Source organism: Quercus lobata, chromosome 9 (genome assembly GCF_001633185.2).
Source record: "Quercus lobata isolate SW786 chromosome 9, ValleyOak3.0 Primary Assembly, whole genome shotgun sequence".
NCBI lineage: Eukaryota > Viridiplantae > Streptophyta > Magnoliopsida > Fagales > Fagaceae > Quercus > Quercus lobata.
Window position 1 is genome coordinate 20,815,843 of NC_044912.1, and position 22,976 is coordinate 20,838,818.

Genomic DNA, 22,976 nt, shown 5'->3' on the forward strand with positions numbered 1-22,976 from the left:
ATGATTTGCTTCGTTTGGGAAATAAAGAGTAGGGAGAATTGATTTTATACTCCGTTGTTGTTGTTGGTTAAGAGTTTCCATGCCATCTTGATTGTAGCGTGCATTTTTAAAAGAATAAAAAAAAAAATTGCAGAGTATTAAAAATCAAATATACGAAGTCCTATAAATCATATATTTAAGGAGGAGTGCTATATTTACAATATTTTTACAACAAATCCAAGATAGTAAATTGTTATTGGTTCAAGTTTGAACCTACCTCTTAAATTATTTTTTTACCCACTAATAACAGCTAGTAACAACTTGCTATTTTAATTTATTGTGAATGTGTTGTGAAAATACTGTAAACATATCATTTTGTCCATGTTCAAGAGTATAAAGTGTAAGTTTAAGAAGTTTATTTATTATTTGATAATTTTTTTTTTTAAATGGAAGATATTTTAACCATTAATTTTTTTTTTGAGAGAGAGAGCGTCTAAACTTTATTTGAGAGAGTTTTCATTAAAAGTTAAATGACTGGTTTAGAAACAATCCATTAAAAAAAAAAAAAAACCCCTTTTTCAATAATTAAAAAAAAAAGAGTGAAAAGTTAAATGTATTAGAGCAACCACACCAGCTTATAAATAGTCTTCTAAAATACAAAAAGTGCTAAATTTTACACATTTTAAGTTTTTAACCTAAAAATCCCACATCAGTTTTTGTAAAAATGTCTAAATATTCACAATGGTCTTGCAAATGAACAATAATCGTGTATATATACACGGTTACTGTTCACCATGTAAATGATTTTTTATTATTTTTCTCTCTCTCCTCTCTTCACCTTACTCTCTTTTCCTTTCTCTCTCCTCTCACGGTTACTGTTCACAGTGTTAAAAAAATGAATATTTTATTTGAATAAATGTGTATAATAAACAAACTGATATGGGTGTTTTGCAAAAATAAATGTGTAAATTAAAAAAAGTAGGTTTTAGATATAAAAAATAGAAATTTTTTTTACACATAATGATATGAATGCTCTTAGACTATTAGTAGATAGCTTCTTAATGTTTTCATTAAAATTAAAAAAAAAAAAAAACCTTTTTATTGTTTTTCTTTTTCTTTGAAAGCATAGGGGTATTTGTGGAAAACAAGCTTATGCACCAGTACGCTGTATAACAGTTTCATCCTCATTTCTTGGTTTTAACTTCAAAGCGTTCTGCTTCAATCTCTTTCTCTCTCTACCTAAAAATTTTCACTTTCTCTCACTAGATCTCTCTCTCATGGCGAACTGTTTTGCTCCTCCAGTACATATCTCAGGTAAAATTTTCTAAAGTTTTATCTCTTCATACGAAGAATCACTGTTTGGTTGCTAAGAAAGCTCAGGAATGAGAGAGGAAAAGGGGAAAAAAAAAAAAAAAACTCATCTTTGATTCCCTTTTTTTTTTTTTTTTGAATTCTGAGTTATGGGTTCGTCTCAATGATGCTAAATGATTATTGGGTTTTTTGCTGCTATTCTTATGAGTTTGGAAATTGGTTTATACTGGGTTTTCTCTATAGAAGTGTATAAGTTTATACTTTATATTTAGATGAGAACCATGCAAATGCAAATAATTGGATTTTGTGTAGGCATAGGTGGATCGCAACTCAATGCACGTGAGCTTTGGTCCACAAAATCCAATTCATTTGGGAAATCGCCCAAACTGATAATTCAAAGGAAATCGAACCGAGTTGGAACTAATCGCAAGCTGTGTGTTCGTGCTGAATACAAGTGTGTCATTCTGAACTCCAACCCATGTCAATTTAGATTTAGATTTGTATATTCCTTATAAACATGTATTGGGTATTTTTATTTTTATTTTTATCATTTATATTTTATGCTGTGCTGGTTATACAGAGAAATGTTGATTGACCCACGTATCTTTTTGGTTTGTGTGTGAGTTGAAGCAAATTTTGCTAGCTAGTACTCCTTCTGTCCCAAATTGGTGGTCATATTTAGAAAAATGTTTGGCTTACCTTCGATACTTTTTTAACTAAAATCTCCTTTTGTTTTAACGAGAAATTGCCACATCACCTCTACCACTTACTATTATATATTTAAAACAAAAGAAGACCTCCTCTTAAAAAAGTACAGTTACCTGTTTTGTAAAAATGTTCAAATTTTCAAAATTACCCTCATTAATTTAAACTATAGTGAAAGAATGACATTGACTTTTAAAATAAAGTAAAGGGTAGATAAGAATTTTAATTATTAATTTTGGAAAGAGGACTTTATTTTGGGACATTCCAAAATGAAATAAAGGACCAACAATTTAGGATGGAGAGAGTAATAAGGGTGCTATATTCATATTTATGTGCTCATAAGAAGGTTGCCTGTTATCATTTTGTTCAATTTCGGATATTTGAGAGCTTAGATGCCTGCAAGAGAGAGCTAAGGTTGATGTACTAAGATATAAATTGTTTTTCGATTTACCCTGCAAAACCAAAACAACTAGGAAGCTAAGATCTTTGGGCTGGTTTGAAGGAAAATATTAAGATGTCAGTTTGATAAGTTAGGCTTTGTGTTTTACATGCAGCTAGCTGGAGTAGAAAACAGAAAAATGTTTTTTATTTTTATTTTTTTATAAAAAAAGATGGAGAGTGGAAAGAGAAATACTTGCTCAATTGGCATCTCCTCCCTCATAAGTTCTAGGCGGAGGTGAGGTCATGGGTTCATGACCCATTGGGCGCATGTGTAAGTTACCAATCAAGAAAAGAAATACCCGTCCATGATCTGGTTTGATCCAGGCAACAAATCAGATCTGTTTTACAAAGGAAGCAAATTGTTTAACAGATATCCTTAATTGAATAGGTTAATACATAATTATACGTTGTTGGTAAGAACCTTTATAATAGGACTAGGACTTTTGAGCTTAGAAACTACATAAATATTTAGATGTAATTCAATCTTTTATACTGTGAAAGGTGAAAACAAGAACTACAATGAATAAAAAAACAAATAAAAAAACACAAAAAGCTCACAAGCTACTACAAAAGCCTATGTTCAGTATCTCTTGTATTACCAGATTACCCTTGACTTGGTAAAATGTTATGATATATGCAGGGAGAATAAAGCAGACTGTTAGAAAACTTGATTGTCTAATGTCCCCAGTTCCCTGTTTCCATCTTCAGACATATAAATTTCTTCTCTAACTTGCTCATACTTATAAATAGTATTCCCTAGTTAGATATTTATTTATTTGTTTTTTCAATTTATAATTTTTAAATTTTTTTTGAATAGATATCATTACCCGAGCTTTAAGTAGTTAAAATGTGGAAAGCTTCTATAATTCTTAGTGTTTCTCTATGTATGGTTGATACCATCTTCACCTTGCTTTAGTGACTTTTGCCTATCAAGAAAAATCAAGAAAGGAAGAAACTCAGCAAGTCTTCACTTGGTGGTTTCTCTCTAGGTCTCTATATCCTCTGCAAATTCATGTACTTGTTAATAAATCCTTGTTTGGATTTGGTTATCTTGTCAATATATATTTCTTGATTTCTTTAGAGTCCTTATTGCAAATACTATAGGTGGATTGATGCTTTCAGCTTTGACTTTTAGAATTAGAACAAGTGGCAAACAAAAAAAAAAAATGCGAGTCTACATCTAGAGTTCATTTAACCAATATATATTTGGTGTAAAGGTGGATTTAAAAACTTTAATAAAAATAAGACAAGTTTATATTGTGTTTGATTGAAACTTGCTTCTTTAAAATTGTGAACCAGCCAGAATTTGACTTTGATAATGTGTTACTAAGAGGCTCAGGAGCCTAATGGGTGGACCTTGATTTCAATGTGGTGTATTATTTCCTCGTGGGTGTAGTCTTATGCTGTGCATTTGTTTAGGCAACATTCATACTGCAGTGCTTGTACTATAAATTCACCTGTCCTCTTTTTCTTTTGTTCTCTTTAATATATGCAGTGATGGCAGCAGAGGTGGTGGCGGTGATTTTTTTGCTGGTTTTCTTCTAGGTGGTGCTGTGTTTGGTACTTTAGCTTATGTTTTTGCTCCTCAGGTGATTGGATATCCTACTATAGTTTTAACATATATGAAGGCAATGTATGAAATATAAGTTAGAGGATTCTGTTGATGAATTTTAAGCGCACACTATGGAAGCTTCTGTGAGTTAAGCGCATTGCTAAGCATAGAATCAGCACCAATTGTTAGAAAAATAGCAATCTAGTGTAGTTTTGCATGTCCAAAATGAATTGTAGGGATGTTGAAACTGAGACCACATGCTTTTTAATTGTTGTCTAGTTGCACAATATAATATCTGAGGTTAAAGTATTTTATTACTTCCCAACTATATGTAGCACGGGGAATACTTCATTTTGTGATGAAGATAAGATAAAATGAATGGTTGAGCACTCTGTTTCCATTGCAATTATACGTCTTTTTACCTGGATGCCTCCTTGCGATATAACATGCCTAGCGGTGATGAGCCATTCGGTCTTGCTTGGGACAATTTATTTGTATCATGCAATCTTTTATTTTTCCTATTAAAACACGATACTATTAATTTACCTCACAAACTTCAAATTCTATGTAATCTATTTTTGTCCTACAAAAAGGCTTTTTAAATATTTTTTTTTTAATAACAATGCTAAAGCTGATGATTCTATCATGACAAAGAGTATACACTATAGTAACAGAAGTTCTCTTAATTGACTACTTATCATCATAATGAACATTTCTACCTACCAAAATTTATTTAAAAAAGAAAAAAAAGAAAATAGAACCCCTACTTGCCAAGGGGTTTTGTCATAGCCATATTCTCTGCTCATTTATGTTACCTGTTGCAGACCATCAACGTTTCACATGTAGACTCAACTATGCTTCTACTGATTTTCACTTTATCCCATGGAGAGTTTATTTCCATCTCTTCTACTCAAGTTTGATTATCATGCTTGCACTTAATCTGAAAGTGGCCCAGCCTTCAAGGATGAAAAGATTGTTGTAGAAGTGTCAAATTCCTTCTCTCTAATGTCAATCTGTATATGTGGCCTTTTTTATTGTGTGGATTCCAAACAACTATTGATCCATTATTGTAAATTAATCTCAAGTTCTTTACAGCAACATAAATCATCTTTTAGTCATCCATTATGTTATTGTGGGGACGCAATTGGAGTACATTTTCCTTTGTGCTTAATATTTTTTATTTTTTTGGTGATTTGTTTTATTCCTTTGGGGTTTTGGTTTATGCTTTAAGTATGGATTTAATCCGGGTTTGCTCTTGGTGCTGTGCAGATCAGAAGGTCACTGCTAAATGAAGATGAATATGGGTTCCGGAAGGCCAAGCGACCAATATATTATGATGAAGGCTTGGAGGTAATGTATTTACTTGTTAATGACCCTGTGAACAATGCTTCCTGCTAATTTAATATGCAAATACTTTATTTTAATATTCCAATCCATTTCTTTTCCTTGAAAGCAGAGAACTCGTCAGACCTTGAATGAAAAGATAAGCCAACTCAATTCAGCCATTGACAATGTATCTTCACGTTTGAGAGGTAACAATAAGATGCCTAAGGTGCCAGTTGAAAATGATCCTGAAGTGGAAGCTACAATATGAGATTTGTTTCCATTTGACTCATTATGATCTTTGGGTGTCGAGGGTACTTGGATAATAGATTTTCAATCTTTGAGGACCACATATATGCTTCGAATCAGATATGTATGTGGTCTTGAACATTTTGTTTTATATATGGATGGAGGTTGTTTGAAGACTTTTAATTTCTAAATGTTAATTTGACATAAAAGCATAAATGAAGACACCGATTTTTGTTTTTGCATTTGGATTAGAATTTAGAGGATGTTGATGAAATTACTAATGTTGTGTAATTAGATCCCTTCTCACTTTAACCTTTGGGACATTTTGGATGATTGCTTCCATGTCTTCTGTTCTTCCTTATATGATTCACGGAAGCCTATTGGAGCATGAGTCAGTCAAGAGACTGTAAGTAGCTCTCAATGGGGAGATCCTAGGCAGCCTTGCTGTCCAGTGTACTTCACAAGCTTGGATTTCAACATATAATTTTGGAACAGATGCACTAAATATGGTAAAGCTTGCTTAAGCCTTACCTGGTTGATCTGTTCTATTTTGAATAGGTTAGCCAAGTTTGTGCTTATCAGTTATTATCAAGCTATATAAAATGTGTTCAAATTTAGGTTATTTATTATTATTATGAGATAAATATATATATATATATATTTTAAATGTTGAATAAGTTTGAGCTTATTTACAAGTTACTTTTTTTTTTTTTTTTTTTTTGGGAGATGCTACTTGATTAACTTATTCTATAATTTTGTTTCTATATACAATAAACATTACAACTAGCACTTTTTACTCTTGAAAAATTTAAGCTAATAATTAATAACTAAATTATTGTTAATATTTTAATACTAGATTTAATTAGAGAGAATAAATTTTTTTATTAATGAACTTAACGAAAATTAGATTAACTAATCTTTTGTTATTAAAATAGTATGTAACTTTTTTTTTTTTTTTTTTTTTGGAGAATCGTTAGTGTAGGGTCACAATTTGCAGTCCAAGTCTAAAATGTATGGAGTCTTGGTCCAATGAGCCCAATACAATGAATTTGTAGAGAATAGGTTAAAGAACTAGGTCCTAATGAGTTGGACAACGGTTAATATTGAATTGCATAACAATCAAACACAAATAAAAGATGCTAATATCAATAGACTCTCAGTTCGAGGAGGTTAAACTTGTACATAATGATCATTCTTGGGTATCAGAGTGATTTAGATTGCTATAATATTTTTTCTCTCTATTTTCTGATCCCCTTCTCATGGAGGGTCTCTCACACATTATATAGCTTCTTTTGGATTATCTTGATTCTACATTTGTTGATCATCTGAGTCCCTACTTGAGTGCCCGTCTCATCAGACACCCCTTTCAACCTTCTGTGAGTTGTGATAGCCAAGACAATACTGTTCAGAAGTCTTTTCCACATAAATGCAGTCAGAAAAGTAACTGTAATGCATTTAATGTGGTGGTAGTAACTTTTCCTTAGATATTTTGAGTTTCCTTTCTTCTCGTATGTTCATGGGGCACATTTCTATTACTAGAGCCTTTTGGAGGATCACTAGAATTGTTAGAGTACACACTTGGACTACATTCGTCGTATCCGAGGAGGAATTCCTCATCGGATCACCTTCCATTCATCCCCCACTTATAAGACTTTAACTGAGAATTCTTTAATAATTATTTGCTCATCCTCGGACTTGTCAATGTCCTTGGACAAGGCCCAAGGCCTAATACACTATTTTGGGCCCTAATCCCTACCTATAGTATGTAATATTAGATTTGCTAACCTTATAGTATTAAAAGTAGTATATAATTTTTACTATAAAGGAACTCTTCAAATTATCTATAAATTATAAAAATATCTTATGAACTTATTTACTTAAAAATAGCATATAATTTTTAGTATAAATGAACTCTTCAAATTATCAATAAATTATAAAAATATCTTATGAATTTTTTTACAAATTCAGCCAATAGGGGCAGTTTGGCATCTGTTTTGTGTTTTCAAATCCAACCAAAAAAAGGGTTTTATGTTCTCAAAATTGTTTTGTTTTTTTGGTTTTGGTTTTGTTTAGTTTGTTTTTTTGTTTTTAATGTTTTTCAACCATCTAAACTTGTTTAGGGCAATGTTTTTGGGTTTTTGTTTTCCATCCTTTCCCAAACGCAACTATCATGCTTATGATATAATCTCAAGGATGAGAGAGTTATTATAGTCAACATTGATTTTGGGAACAAAGAATGAAAAGAGGAAACACCTAAAACTGTTTTGCATAGAATAATTGAGAATTTTTTTTTCTTTTTCATACTCACGATCGAGTTTATTCGTAAGTACATTATTATGCTTAACCTAAGCTCATTTAATAGTCAAGTTTAAATTTGAACTTGATCTTGATCTTGAGTTTGAACTTGAGTTTGACTTATTTACTAAAAGAAAAAAAAATTAAACTTTTCTTTGATTTGAGCTTGAGATATTTATAAACTTCTTAGTTCATTCACAAATTACAGTTGTGGTTTTGGATTATATGAATTTTTTTTTTTTTTTGGGAATATTAAGTATTTTAATACACATAGGAAAATATAAGAAGGTCTTAAATTATTTATTTATTTAGAATATTAAGTATTTTAACACATACATATGCGAAGATGAGAGAAGGTCTTAAAAAAACTAATAGTAGTGTATATTCAAAAAAGTCTCACTCTTGAATTATATGAAGACAATATCAGTTAATATTGCCATTAAAGTAAATCATGTAAATAGAAACTGAAAGCTTTTAAATTTTCAGGTTAAAAAAAAATATTTGGCCTCCTCAAAATTAAAGTGGCCACTCAACCAATTTCTGTGGCCCATGGTGTCCACCCCCCAACCAAAAAAAAAAAAAAAAACAAAAATCCCCGTATAAATAAATAATAAATCTCTAAATGTTATTTATTAAGATAAAATCGCTTGCTTTTATTTATTTATTTATTTATTTTTTATTTTTTGGTGTGTAACATTTTGGATTTTTGATGTTTAAGACGTATATTATTATTATTATTATTAATTTTTACTTTAGAATGGTTTTTTTTTTTTTTTTTTGCTACAAAATTAAAATCCTAATTCCATAACTGGTATGCGTCCATCTTCAATCAACTTGACTTGGTTCGTGTCATTTGATTATATATAGAATGCTTCAACAAACAATAAGTCTTGAACCGCAGCAATTTTTACAAAACATTTCATAATTGTCAAGATGAAAAATTGTTAATGGTAGATGATATTAGTGATAGATGCAAGGAAAACTAATAAAAAGTTGTCAATTCAATTGTTGTAAAAAATGTTGAAAAATTTGTTGTGCATGTTTCATTACTCATCTACAAAAAGTGAGCTTTCTTGTTTGCATATAGTGGCGGCTCCAAGATCTTTTTTAGGTGGTCAATAATGGCGGAGCCAAGAATTTGTTAGTGGAGGATAGGTGAGTAAAAAAATTAAGATGATTTTTTTTGTTTTGTTTTGTTTTGTTTTTGTTTTTGTTTTGTATATACAACTTCCACGCTATATACAATACAACTATATTGTATAATAGTCTAAAAAATTATTAATTGTTTAAAAATCGCGAAGACAACAATCATTGGATGCATAAACAAATTAATAATAACTTATTATATTTATAAGTTATATCAATTGAATAAAAAAAATAGAATAAATAAGAATAGTAACACACTTAGGAGTAGGGTTGAGAGTAAATGTGAAACTAAGAAAAATAATATTTCAATAATAAATTTTTGCTTTTGAAGTATATGGTTTTTTAACCATACATATGATTACTCTTTTTGAATTGAAGTAAGTAGTAAAAAATTTCTTGGACTTGGAAATGTGTAGAACACTTATCAAACTACTTAATCGAACAAAAAAAAAAAAATAAAAAAACTAAGGATTATATTCAAGCTTATTTTAGTTGGACTTAACAAAAAATTTAAGGTAGGGGCATTCAAATTTTTATTGTAGGCATCAAAAATATATATATATATATATATATATAAAATTTTTCTTTTGGGACCAGATCAGCGGGTTTGAACCCCCTGGGCTGCTCATGGAGCAGCCCCTGTTTGCTGTTTGCATATCATTGCACTGGCCACCGAACAATCTTACGAATGTATCCAATTTCATAACTAAAGTAGTCTATTGTGATTGGTGGGGGAAAAAAAAGCAACAGATCTACTTAAAAAGTGATGATTAGAAAGTGTCAACCACTCAACTATTTCGGGATGTGTTCCTACATATATTCCTAGCCACTCGGAACAAGGATCAAGTCAAGATCAGATCAAAGATCAAGGTTGGTGGGTAAGAGTCCATTTAACAGTTTTCAAGAAACGTTTTCTGGAAATATTTAGAGACAAGCACCTTTTCAGAGAATTGTGGGTTTTAATAACCGAAAACAGTTTTTTGTTTTTGTTTTTGTTTTGAGAATTGTTCTCTGACCCTCAAGAAGGTTTATCACATTGCACGGTATGAGGATTCTGTTATTGACAGAATAAACCATTTACAGCCTAAAAATACAGTTCACCCCAAAAGTAGTAGCTAGTTGTTGTACTGACAGGTTTTTTTGTTTTTTTTATTGCCTATTTGAGGTCTCAAGCTCATGCATACAAGAAGGTTAATCACATTACTATAGAACACCGTACCATATCATCCTCGATCATTAGAGCGAAGAAAAAAAAGAAAGAAAGAAAGAGAGAAGCTTCAGAAAAGTTGGTGTAACAATTAATTTCTTCTGTACTTTCCAATGGCATTGGGGGAAGACGAAAATGCTGAACGATATGAAAGGATCGGCAATATAATAATCATGGGAGTCTCTCTTATGGTTGTTGCACTGGTCTTTGTTGGTGTCGTTGCTGATGTAGGCGTGAAGAAACATTGATTCACCCCTTTGGTCTATGATATCTTTGCAAATGTGTGCATTTTTTTTCTTTTGTCTAAAAAAAAAAAAATATGGTCACAGCAATTTTCATATGAGAGGGTCAGCAAGCTGATCTTTTTGATAGTGATGAAGGTATATACGTTAAATTAAACGTTCCCTCACTGATTGGTTTTTCACGTGTCATTCTATGCAGTATATAAATTTTCAATGGCAATGTGATTGTGTATTCAGAGCTATGTCAAATTTTCAACGAGGCTGTTGATTCTCTTTTGCCTGCTCACATGTGCTTGAGAGAGAGAGACCGAGAATATAAATATATCACAAAGTGTCACGTTATTTAGAATTTTTAGATGAGATTTCGATTATACACTTTAGATTTATAAAATTTAATCTGAATTATGAAATCAATTCATATTTGATAAAGAAGATCCTAACATAATTTTTTTTATATATATGCAGTTCAAGTAGGCCATATATCTTAGCCGAATCTAATCATTACTTTAGATGACTTGCAAACATATATATATATATATATATATAGTGTTATGTTTTGAACCTCTGGAGGCATATGCAAGATGTATGCAGATGATAGAGTAAAACGTAAACAATTCTCGTCGTATCATAACTAATTATCATTTTCCTGGGATCGGTATTAATTTTCAACCTAGATTTCTTTACACCTTGGTCTGATAAAATTGGGCATGTAGTTGGCCAAATTCTGATGATCCAAGGGGGAAACTAAAGCTTGTGATTTTCCAAATGAAGTAGGCATTACTTTTATTTTACCTAAGTTAATTAAATGGCTAACTATTATTATACCCATATCCCTTCAAAGTTATATAGATCATTGAATTATTGGCAAATTGGATAATTAGAATTAGGGTTTATCATCTGGTAGTTGTATGGTAGTTCTGATTGTTCACCTTTATAGGCTTGTAAGTTGTAACACTTCAATCTTATACGGCATCAACACAACAAAATTTTATGGACTAGTGAAAATGGGATCGATCTGATGAAAATGGGAACCCTTAGGGAATGTCCAATGGACTGCTAATTTTGTACGGATGCTCTTATAAATATTAATAATACCTCTTCTTCTATTAAAAAAGAAAAACAAAATTTTAATTTGCTTGCCTCAGAAGATGGGCCAATTCCTTTATGCTGATGTTGGGCACCCAATATGCGTTATTTGCCTAACTTGAAAATTAAGCATGTTTTAAATTATGTCTCCCCCTCTCAACCTCTGATTTTTCTCATAAAAATGAACAGAGGTTGAGCAATAACACTGAGCCTCAACTCTTGAAGGTTGAAACCACCCAACCCAGCATTAGTTTGAGAAGATGATTTTCATTTTTATAATATATACCTTACATCAATATTTATGGCTTAGCAGCTTTCATCTAAAATTTAATTAAAAGGCTTTTCTAGTCAATTTATTTGTACCTATTAGAGTTTGCAAGCTTTTAATGTTGATGCACCAACTTTTTGATTAATGGACCATTCTTCTAGGGATTTTTTTATTAGCAGCTTTCTAATAAGACATGGTCATTCTATCATTGAAGCTCAAGGGAAGACTAATAGTACAGTACATTAGGTTTCCATTGAGACCAAACACCTCTTTGTATTTTAATTTAATTATTCTTGAAAAAATACTATTTAAAACTAAATGAATACATGAAAAATAAAACTAGTTCTATTCGGTATTAACATCCCATTAAAAAAAACAAAATATAAATAAAATAACAATTCAAATATTATGATATATCACAAAAGAACTTGAGGTATTTTTAACTCTAAAAAGTCATCTATGATTCATTTTATACTAAAATTTGCAACAATTTCTTTAATATACAAAATCAAAGAGTCTATTAAAATATTTTCATTTGTTGTGAAATTTTTGATCATATTCATGATTGAAGATGGTTTTTCTATAGTTGCAATACTTGGAAGAGTATGTACAAGTACAACCACCCTATAAGTAAATTGGTATTTGGTAGGCTAGGCGCTACAAGAAATTTGGTCTTTAGCGATGGCATATAGTCGTCGCTAATGCTTTAAATATCGTCGCTAATTATATTGGTGACGAAAAATGTTGTCGCTAACTTTTGTTAAACGAATATGGTAACAAAAAAGACATTTAGTGACAATTTTAATGTCATTGCAAATACAAAACTAGTAACGACGACAAAGTCATCGTTAATAGTGACAATTGTCGTCATAAGTAACTCAAGAACCCAAGACGAAATGTCGTCACTACTAGCTTATTAGTAGTGATGAATTTTTTTGTCATCGCTAGTAGATTATTATTAACGACGACATTTTTATTGTCACTAATATGTCATTACTAGTGATGACACTTGTTGTCGTCACAAATAATGATATATTAGTGACCACAAACATGTCATCACTAAAAATTGCATATTAATGATGATATTATTTGTCGTCACTGATGATATGATAAAATATTAGCAACGACATTGTCGTCGCTAATAACATTTTACATTTTTTTTTTTGGATTTTTCTTTAAAATTAACATTTTGAATTTTACATGGGTACCTGTTGGGAAATAACAAACCACAATCCTATACACATCACAAATTTTCAATCACAAATACTCATATAAGTATAACAACTGCTTAATCAATAACTACTAATAAGGGAAAATAATACCCAAGTTCAATATCATATACATAATATAAGTTTGAATCTATTCACTCAAATACTAATCAAATGATAATGAATTCCTCATGAAGATATGCAACCAAGCTAAAACTTGTTGCAATGAAATATATCTCCCCTCGACATCATCTATAACCCAAGGCATGCGACCTTTTGACCTAAAATAAAGGGTAGAAACCAATGTAAATGTCAACTAAAATAGATGACAAAAATGCTTACTAAATAGTTTTAACATCCAAGTAAAATTTTAACATTTATATTTTTCAAAAATACCATAACTAAGAAGATATGTAAGCTTTATGCATTTAACAAAACTTAATCTACATCAAGACTCATTCTCCAAAAGAAATAAGTCCAAATTAACAATCATAACAAAGAACATATCAAAAGATATTCGTAAAGTAATTAAAGTAAAAGAATTTAAAGCAAATGAAAAAAAAAAAATCATTAATACATACGAAAGATCACTCATCTAAAAAACATATCATGAACTTAAAGCAAAAGAATTCAAATGGAGACACAAACAGATTGTTAATAAAACAAAAAATAAATAGAAAAAAAAAAAACCTAATTCTTTCTTCTACTCCCCAAATCAAAAAGATTATAGTCTAGCATCATAGGAGAATCTTTCTTTTGGAGAATAATAGAAAGACAATAGACATGTTGAGTCCCAACATCCCAAACAAAAAAAATGAAAATATGTTTTTTCCCTACCATGTACAATACACAATTCAATATACAATTTAAGTCCTTTATTGTTCATAGAATGCTACAAAAAAAAAATGTAATAAATTATTACATGAGTTAGATATGTCCGAAAAGGCAAGAAATGATATAAAATTAGATTCTATACCATATTTTTATCTATAAATGGAGAAATTGACAAGAACCTCAGAGTAGTTCTCTATTAGTTTTACACACTCATACTAAAATAGATGGAAATATTGTGAGAGAGGAATGACATGGGAAGTGGTTACATTTAAAACTCAAGAATGAAAGAATAAAACTAATCCACTTTTTTAATTGTCCCCCCCACCCACCCCCAAAAAAAAAAAAAAAAAAAATCAAGAAATTAAACTACTCTCTTCCCCTTGGTACATTTTGGCCACAAAGGAAATTATTGAAATACTCTAATGAAAGTGGTTTGCAGTTTTAATGAACATATACCCATATAGTTAAATGCATGTCTTTTCAACCTATGAATTCACTTTATTTGTCACTTCAATAGCCTACTGCACTACATCAAATTTAAACATTATTCTATTAGCATATTTAGTAGATTAGTATGACAAAAAGAGCAATGTGGTACTAGCATTCTATTAGCACATTTGTGGTACTAGCACTTTTCTTTAAAGAACTAACTGGTAAATACTGTGAATTCACTATTCTTATCACTTCAACAGCCTACAACACCACCATCAAATTTAAACATTATACTATTAGCATGTTTAATAGATCAATATTAAAGAACTAGCTGGTGAATACTGTGAACATGATAATTAAATAAAACATGTGGCATTACCAACTAATAGACAGGAATATCATTAATCCAAAACGTATGTGATCTTGCTGGTATAACAACTAAAGCCAAAAAAACCAAGACGCCTTGATATCACAAACAAAATTAAAATAGGGGGGGAAACCAAAACTAGAATATTAGAACCAAATATCTTTATTTTTTCTTCACTTGCTTATTAAGCAAAATTACCAACATCAAGATGGCTTTCACCAAGGAACTTTATGGCCAGTTTGGATGGAGGGGGGAAGGAGAGGGAGTGAAGGGAAGTAGAGTAGAGTTAGCTAAAAATAAACTAATTTTGTGCTAAATTTACTCTACTCTACTCCTCCTCCCTCTCCCTCAATCCAAAAGGACCTTTAAGGTGAGGAGGGGGGAGAAAAAATCTACTCAAAATAGTCATTCAAAAATACACAAAACAATCAACACTCCCAATATCAATGTAAAGCACCTTATATCACCATGCAAGCCACCCGCTTGCTCACACTCAACAACCCACCACAAAACAGTTATGAAATTCTAATGTAAACCACTTTAGAATTTTACAAGTATTTAAATACAATGCACTTACCATGCTCAAGCCAAACACACGGCTCTTCAAAAAAAATCAAAACTCACCACCAGCAAAGAATGCTTAGCTTGTAAAAGATGAGTTTAATTTATAAGGAATTTATTAATACACTAAGTAAATATATACAACACATGAAATTCTAATGTAATATGATGAAAAAGAAGTAGATACCAAATAAAAACTTGCTTCATAGGCTCATAGGTTTCAAATGAGCAAAGCTTGGCTGGGTATTAAGAACACTAAGTTCAAACAACTCCTCAAGTCAAGCCCACAAAGACATACAGATATCGTTAAAATTTCTGACTTCCATCAAAATCATAACAAAATATAAAAGACAACAAGAAAGGCCAAAGTATCATGGTAATCATGATTTCAAGCATATGGTATATCTGACTCACCACATGCTGAAAAGGCATCATTATCAACATCCATGTAATTCGTAGACAGCTGTAATGTGTTCACAATCCCATAATCACCAGTCACATGATGTTCAGATTCATCATATCCCCATTTTCCATCAACATAGAACTTGTACTGCATGCAAGTTAATCCACATATAAGGACATTCATGTCTGTTAAGAATCAAAATTTAAACATGCCTCATAGTAGTCATTCTTTATTCAAATAGAAGGAATTTCAAAAGCTTGCATTTATTTTGACAGATTCAAGCACTTTAAGCCCATGTATCAGTATAATAATAATTAAAACTTTAGAATGTAATTGAACCAAAATCAAAAATAAAAACCACAAAATTAACTCAAAGTGAAACAAAGGTGAGAGAGGTTGTTGTACTTTCAGTTTCACTACATAGTAGGTTAGCCATCTTGTAAAAATGGTTTGGTCCATGCAACATTATCCGATTGATTTGAAATTTTAAGGGAACATGGCCCTATATGTATACAAGGTACAAAAAAAGTTCAGTCCAAAATGATTTTTCTATGATTTATTAACAATCACATATCGCAGTTGACTCAAGTATGTCCATGATAGATTTAGAATCCCAAAAGAAAATTGCTATAGTTTTAATACTAGCCCAAATGCTTTGAGACTTTATTCACATTAAAATCACATGTTAAAGCATATTAAAAACAAGGAATGAAACCCTTAATCTCATATAAACAATGACTACAACAACAAATTAAGAAACCAAAACTCATTACTCATAGAGACAATTTATCAAACACTTGGTAAGCAAAAGGCACATGCTCACATTACTTGCACAAATTTATAGTTAACACTACACTCACACCCAAATATGCCAAAGATCAAACTATTTGTGATAACAATTACAAATAGACATACAATTAAAGACTATGTAAAAAAGCAAAAGTGGTGGAAAGGAAAATAAGACCTATGAAGCATCAATTCTAGCTCAGTACTTTTGTCTTTAAGGAAAATCAGGTGAACTATGTGATTTGAGGCTTATATTGACTAAAAATTTTATACATTTCGAATTTTAGAATAATGTTTAGATGATTATAGAGTGCAATCTCAAAACTGGGTTAGCTGTACAACATAAGTAAGTGTTAAGCAAAATGCAAAAGCAAAAAGAAAGCTATATGATTAACTCTGTTTGAGTGGCTATGTGGGTTAAATAGTTTTATTGAAGTGGGCCTACCTGATTAGTTTGTAAAGGAAACTAATAACCATAAAGTTATTAAGCTTTAGCCTCAAAATTTTCACTAAAGGTAGGAGCTATCCCTTTTTTATCCCATCCACCTTTCAGTTCTGCTAAAGGTGCATTGGATTAATTTTAAACCATTTGGTCACAAGTTGGGAGGACCAACGACAGTAGTATTACTTGCTACATAACAAGTTTAGAACCCATTACAACGGCAGTAGTATTACTTGAGAATCCATTATAATGTTCAAAAAGGGTACTTAAAAAACTACATGAACATGATAAAATAACTTGTACTTTAGAACAAATTACTTAAGAAAGTAAACAAAAGAGAACCCATTATAATTTTACTACAAAAACTACATGAACATAACAAAATAAATTCATAAATTACAGCAACTTAATAAAAAAAAAACCAATAAAATTATACAAAAAGGATACTTATAGTGTTGAGTTAGCGGAAGCTCTGACATTAAATTGTTGAACAAAAGATTGAACAAAGAGCTTTATTACAAAACTTACTCTTTGAATCACAACGCTTAAGACTTATGGAAAGCCTAATGTGGCTCCATGTATGACACAAGTACAAAACTCACTAACACCACACGGAAAAGCTACTCTAGCACACTTAGCTTTTGCAAGACACACACCAACTCTCTAGACACCTATGTACTGACACTACACAATAGCTCTTCTTTGTTGACTTGGCTTCACTTCTCTCTAATTTACTTCACCTAACACTTGACTTTATTTCCTTCACTTCACCTGCTGCATTTCATGTCACACACTTCACCTTACACATCTCCTCACACCTCACTTCACACACGTCACAAGTCTCTCACATATCTCACTTGGTGCTTTATGACACACACAAAAACTGAGCACCACTTCTATATTTATACTTGTTCTATGTCGGTTAAGAAGCTTCTAGCTTATCTTTTTAATGACAATAAAATACTGTCTTTCTCCAAGCTTCTAGATATTGTACAAAGTTGTGGCTGAAATTTATTTAGTCAAGGACGTCTCTAGGAAATTCCGGAGGGAGAGAAATTGAGATAAACTCTAGATATTTCTAGAGAAAGAGAGAGAGAGAGACGCAGTGCTTGATGTTTAACATATAGAACTTCATGTAATCTTCACCGAAGAACACTGTCTTAGGTGCGTGATCAATCAGAATATTCTTTGCCTTGACAATCCCTTCTTCAAGAATCCTCAACCCATCATCCAACATTACAATCTGCCTCATTCTTTTGCCTCTCTTCACCCTCAACGATCTCAAATTCCACAAAATACCAATTGTACAAATAGCCACCCACTTCATCTACTATAACCATAGATATGAATACATGATACATCATCAAACACATATAACAACAACAACAACAACAACAACAAAAACAAGAAAGACAGTAACAATAGAATAAAACCCACATAAGAAATATTGCCAACAAAGATAAAAATAAGGAAATGTGGGAATTTTTTTAATAAAAAGTTAAAATTTATTGAAAACAAGAATTGGGTTTTAGAAGTTTTTTACCTTTGTTGCTTTTTTTGTATTGCTTGGTGACTTAAGTGTGTAATGCACCAAACATAGTAATAGAGTTTTGTTTGAGTGGGAGTGAAGAGGAAGCCTGTGAAATATTCTTGCAGACAAACCATGTACTTTCTTTTTCTTTTTGACTTGTACGGATTAGAATCTTGTTAAGTCCGAATGTGGCTACTTCTTTTAGCAAAACCAAAATCCAAATCAAATTTTAATCCAAACCAAAACCATAATCCAAACTAAACTTTTACTACACTTAATCCAAACCAAACCTTAACCAAAATCAAAAATAAAAAACCACAAATTTAACTACAAATATATACACAAAATAACTACAAAATAGGGAAGAAAGCTAGAGAGACTTACCTAGCTTTGGGTAGAGGCTGGGGTTTGGGGTTTGAAATTTTGGAGGAGAGAGGATGAGATTTGAGTAAAGAAGAAGAGCTGGAGAGGAGATGGGTGAAGGGGAAGGCTGGTAAAGGAAGAAGGGAAGCCACCATGTCGTTGTTGACAGTTGTAGTGTGGATGGTGGTTGTCAGCGGCAAGATTGGGTGAGGGAGATCTGTGGCAGAGAGAGAGAGAGAGAGAGAGAGCGAGTGAAAGGAAAATGTGGGTGGAGGCAGAAAATGAGACTAAGGCTGTGTTTGTTTCATGTAAGTGATTTTCCGGAAAATACTTATTTTCTAGAAATGTTATTTTCCGGAAAGGAAAATATTTTTAAGTGTTTGGTTGCATTACGGAAAATGTTGTGAAAAATATTTTCTGGTGTTTGATTGTATGGATGAAAATGTTATTTTCCTACAAACTCCGCCAAACTCACGGCAGCAAACTCCGGCAATTAAAAGCCACAACCACCAAAACACCGCCTCCCCAACAACACCAAAAATCAAAATCATACAGAACACCAAAACACAAATAAAACCCAGAAAAAAAAAATCATATTCCGGTCAAATTGAGAGAAGAAGGAAGAGAGGGAGGACGATCGGTTTTGGGGTGCGACCATCGCAATCGGGGACGACGAATCGGTGCTGCGACTGCGGCGATTAGGGACGACGAATCTGGGTTCGCGATCGGGGACGACGAAGGGTGCGATTCGAATGGCGACGGCGCGATCTCGCGATCGACGCTTCGCGAGATCGCGATCGACGCGTCGCGAGATCGCGCCGTCGATCGCGATCTCGGTCGAAGGCGAGATCGCGATCAACTGCGCGATCTCGCGACGGCGCGATCTTCGCGCAGGTGCGTTTGAATCGACTTTCTCTCGCTCGTTCGCCGGATCGGAGCTCTGGGTGTGAGGTTTGATCGCGGTTTGGGGTGCGTTTGAATCGACTCTCTCTCGCTCGTTCGCCGATCGGAGCTCTGGGTGTGAGGTTCGATCGCGGTTTGTTCTTTCTCTCTCGCTCGCGTGTTGTGTTTCCTGTTTTTTCTCTCCCTCTCTCTGCGTTTTGCAAGCCACGGAAATGAATTGAAGTGAAAATCAAGACAGAAATTCATTTCCGTGGTCAAGGCTTCAAATTTTGGTCAACAGGAATTCGATTTCCGGAAAATAACGTTTTCCGTCACAGCCAAACGCTCCATTTTCCGGAAATTTATTTCCGGAATTCGTTTGAAGTCGAATCAAACGCAGCCTAAAATGAAGCGAGAAATCTGAAAATAATTAAGTGGGAGACTGAAAATTTTGAAGTGGTGAGTGGGGGCTTATTATGACTAAAATGGGGCTTATTTTGAACCTCTTTTTTTAATTGAAAGAAATGTGTGGACTAAGTGATTATAACTTGATAAGTTTGTCTTTTATTAAAAATTAATGATATACTTTTGCTTCATAAAAAAAAAAAAAAACTAATCACTAAAATGTTCCTCAAAACAAAAATTAAAAATTAAAAATGACTAATAGAGTAATTACGGTAAGTATTTTTAAAAGGAAAATTAATTAGAATTTAATGAATTAGAATAATAATATCTTAAATTAAAATTAGATAGTGTATTTTTATTAAAATAAATAGAAAGAGATAATGATAAGTTAATGAATATTCATAATTAACAGATAAAAATTTAAAAACTAATCAATTTTTTAGGGAAGAATTAATGGATAAACTCATTCCTAAAATATAGGAAAATTTGATAAATGTTAGGTTCTAAAGTGTAGGACTTTATGTATTTAGAACTCTAATTTGTATTGTTGGCAAACTATGATCAAAACAATGTGTTTAGAAGTGTTTAAAGCTAGCTCAAAGTTGTATGTCAATGTAAAGTTGGAATCGAGTGTAAAGCAGAAAGCACTGTGGCTTTTGGCCTGGCTCGATCGATCGAAGCTTAGGCTTGACCGATCAAAGCTCGAGCAGATCGCTTTTCTGCAGAATTTTCCAACTCAGCCCTAGTTGTTTTAAAACATTTTTAGGTTTTCTTATTTGTCCTAAGTATAAAAGGCAAACCCTAGCCACGTTTTAGTGTTGCTCATATTGCGGTTTGTGTAAATCTCTTGTGAAATCTAGAGGAGTTTTCCTTTACACAAACTTAGGGTTTTCAAGGAGGAGATATTTTCTACACCTTGATGATCAAAACAGTTGCTGCCATTAAAGCTTAAAGAATACACAAGCGGGGGTGCTTGTAGCTGGTGGGAATCCAAGAAAGAAGGAGACCGTGGATTCGAAGTTTGCACGTGGTCGTGTCAGTAAGTTCTACTGGTTGGTAGTATTAAGAAGTCAAGCGGGGGTGCTTGTAAGTCCTTTTGTATGAACTTCGATTTTTTCAAGATAATGGATTCAAGTTTACCTTGAGGATAGCTAGGTCAAATTCTCCCCAAGTTTTTACCGATTTGGTTTCTTGGGTGATTTTATCGTGTGTTATTTATTTTCCGCTGCTTTGTATGATTTGATCTTTATTATTGTGATAACCTAGACTTGTTTAAATTGGACTAAGTAACAACTTGGCTAATTACCTAGGTTTAATCAATTGTTTTAAGGGGTCTAAAAAACTAACAAGTGGTATCAGAGCGGGTTGCTCTTTTGTTTTAGATTTTTTGATCTAAGAGCTGATCCTTGACCCTTGTTGTCATGGATAATTTGAAGTGTCTTTCTGATCATGTTTCTGCTCATGCTTTTGCTGATTTTATTGATGCATGTGAAACTTTTCGTAAGGAATTATTGAAATCTATGAAAATTGCTAAGAAATTTAAGGAAGAGTTAAAATTGGCTAATCTTGAAAAAGAGGAATTGGTTGTTAGATTAGATGAATCTAATAAAAAGAATGAATTTTTGAGAAATTAAATTTCCTCTCAAGATGAGAAGATGAAAAGTTTGGAACAAGAGTTAATTGAATCTAAAACTAAAATTGAAAATTTGACTTGTACCAAGTCTGTTGTTGATAACAGAAGTATTTCTGTTTCTCTTAAGCCTAAAACTGAGAAAGTTTATATCCCTCATTTCAAGAGGAATAATAAAGAAAATGATTATTTTGCTAGGTTAGACAAAGGTAAAAGTTCTGATGTTGACGCTGATGTTTCTAAACCTATGTCTAAACCTATTGTTAGAGAGCATAATAAATCTGTTTTTGTGCCTACTTGTCACCTTTGTGGTGTAGTTGGTCATATTAGACCAAATTGTTCCTTGTTGAGGCAAAAACCAAAATTTGAGACTAGACTTGTTGTTAGGAATACTGATGTTCCTAAATTTGTTCCTGTTTGTCACTTTTGTGGTGTCTCCGGTCACATTCGTCCTAATTGTCATAAATTGAAATTTAAGCATTCTGTGTTTCAATCTAGGATATGTGATGATATTTCTCCTGCCATAAGTCCATATAAATTGTTTCATATTATTTTGAAAAATTTAAGCTTGTTGGCTTGTGAAAGGAATTTGCAAGATTTTAGTCTTTCTCAGAAGATTGTTGTAATCCCTCATATACACTCTACTTCACATGGATTTTCACCTACAAAACCGAAGACTCGTGCTATATGGGTGAGAAAAGATTCTCCAAGGTGAGTGTTGTTAACTTGTCCCTGATTTAATTCTTTCAATTAATTGTGGACATGTTTTGTTTCTGTTTTTGGTCGTGTTTTTTTTTAGGTTGTTTTTTATTTAAAAAAAAATCCAAAAACATTGAAAAATTTTCAAAAAGACAAAAATATTTTATTTTGTGTCTAGTTTTTTTTTTCTTGAGGATTACATGAGTTATGATATCTCTCTCTTAATTTAGAACATGCTTGACATTGTGGAGAAACTTGAATAGTATGTGTTAAATAAGTGCTAAGTTATTTCTGATTTTGTGTGAATATGTACTAGTTTGTACATGTACTCATGGGTTAATTAAGAAATTGATATTTCTTGTTTGTGTTCCCTCTATAACTTAGTTAAGCACTGTCATGCATTGCATTTGCATTGTTCATTTAGCATAATGTGTGCTTTTTGTTTTTGGTCATATAGTTTTTAAAACCAAAAAGGTTTTTGTGTTTTGTATTTCACATCTTGGATTTATAATCAAGGATTGGCCATATTATCTTTACATAACAAGTTTATGTATCTTGTTTAGCTTTGATGAGCTTACTTATTACACTTTACTAGTTGAAACTTTGTAGTGCATGTTGTGTGGGAGATG

The 22,976-nt window shown here is 32.0% G+C and overlaps 1 protein-coding gene and 1 long non-coding RNA gene across 2 annotated transcripts; one reads left to right on the forward strand and one right to left on the reverse strand.

Annotated features, from left to right (window-relative positions):
- Positions 1-1,159: 1,159 nt before the first annotated feature.
- On the forward strand, positions 1,160-5,802 carry LOC115960719. Its single transcript, XM_031079697.1, has 5 exons — positions 1,160-1,293; positions 1,603-1,744; positions 3,932-4,025; positions 5,258-5,338; positions 5,445-5,802. Exons 1-5 carry the CDS (start codon positions 1,257-1,259, stop codon positions 5,580-5,582), a joined length of 492 nt encoding a protein of 163 aa, XP_030935557.1. The 5' UTR covers positions 1,160-1,256; the 3' UTR covers positions 5,583-5,802.
- Positions 5,803-13,080: 7,278 nt separating this feature from the next.
- On the reverse strand, positions 13,081-19,013 carry LOC115962098. Its single transcript, XR_004085354.1, has 3 exons — positions 18,753-19,013; positions 15,621-15,756; positions 13,081-13,293 (listed from the first exon to the last, which is right to left on the reverse strand). It is a non-coding gene; the product is annotated as an uncharacterized LOC115962098 (long non-coding RNA).
- Between the last annotated feature and the right edge of the window lie 3,963 nt (positions 19,014-22,976).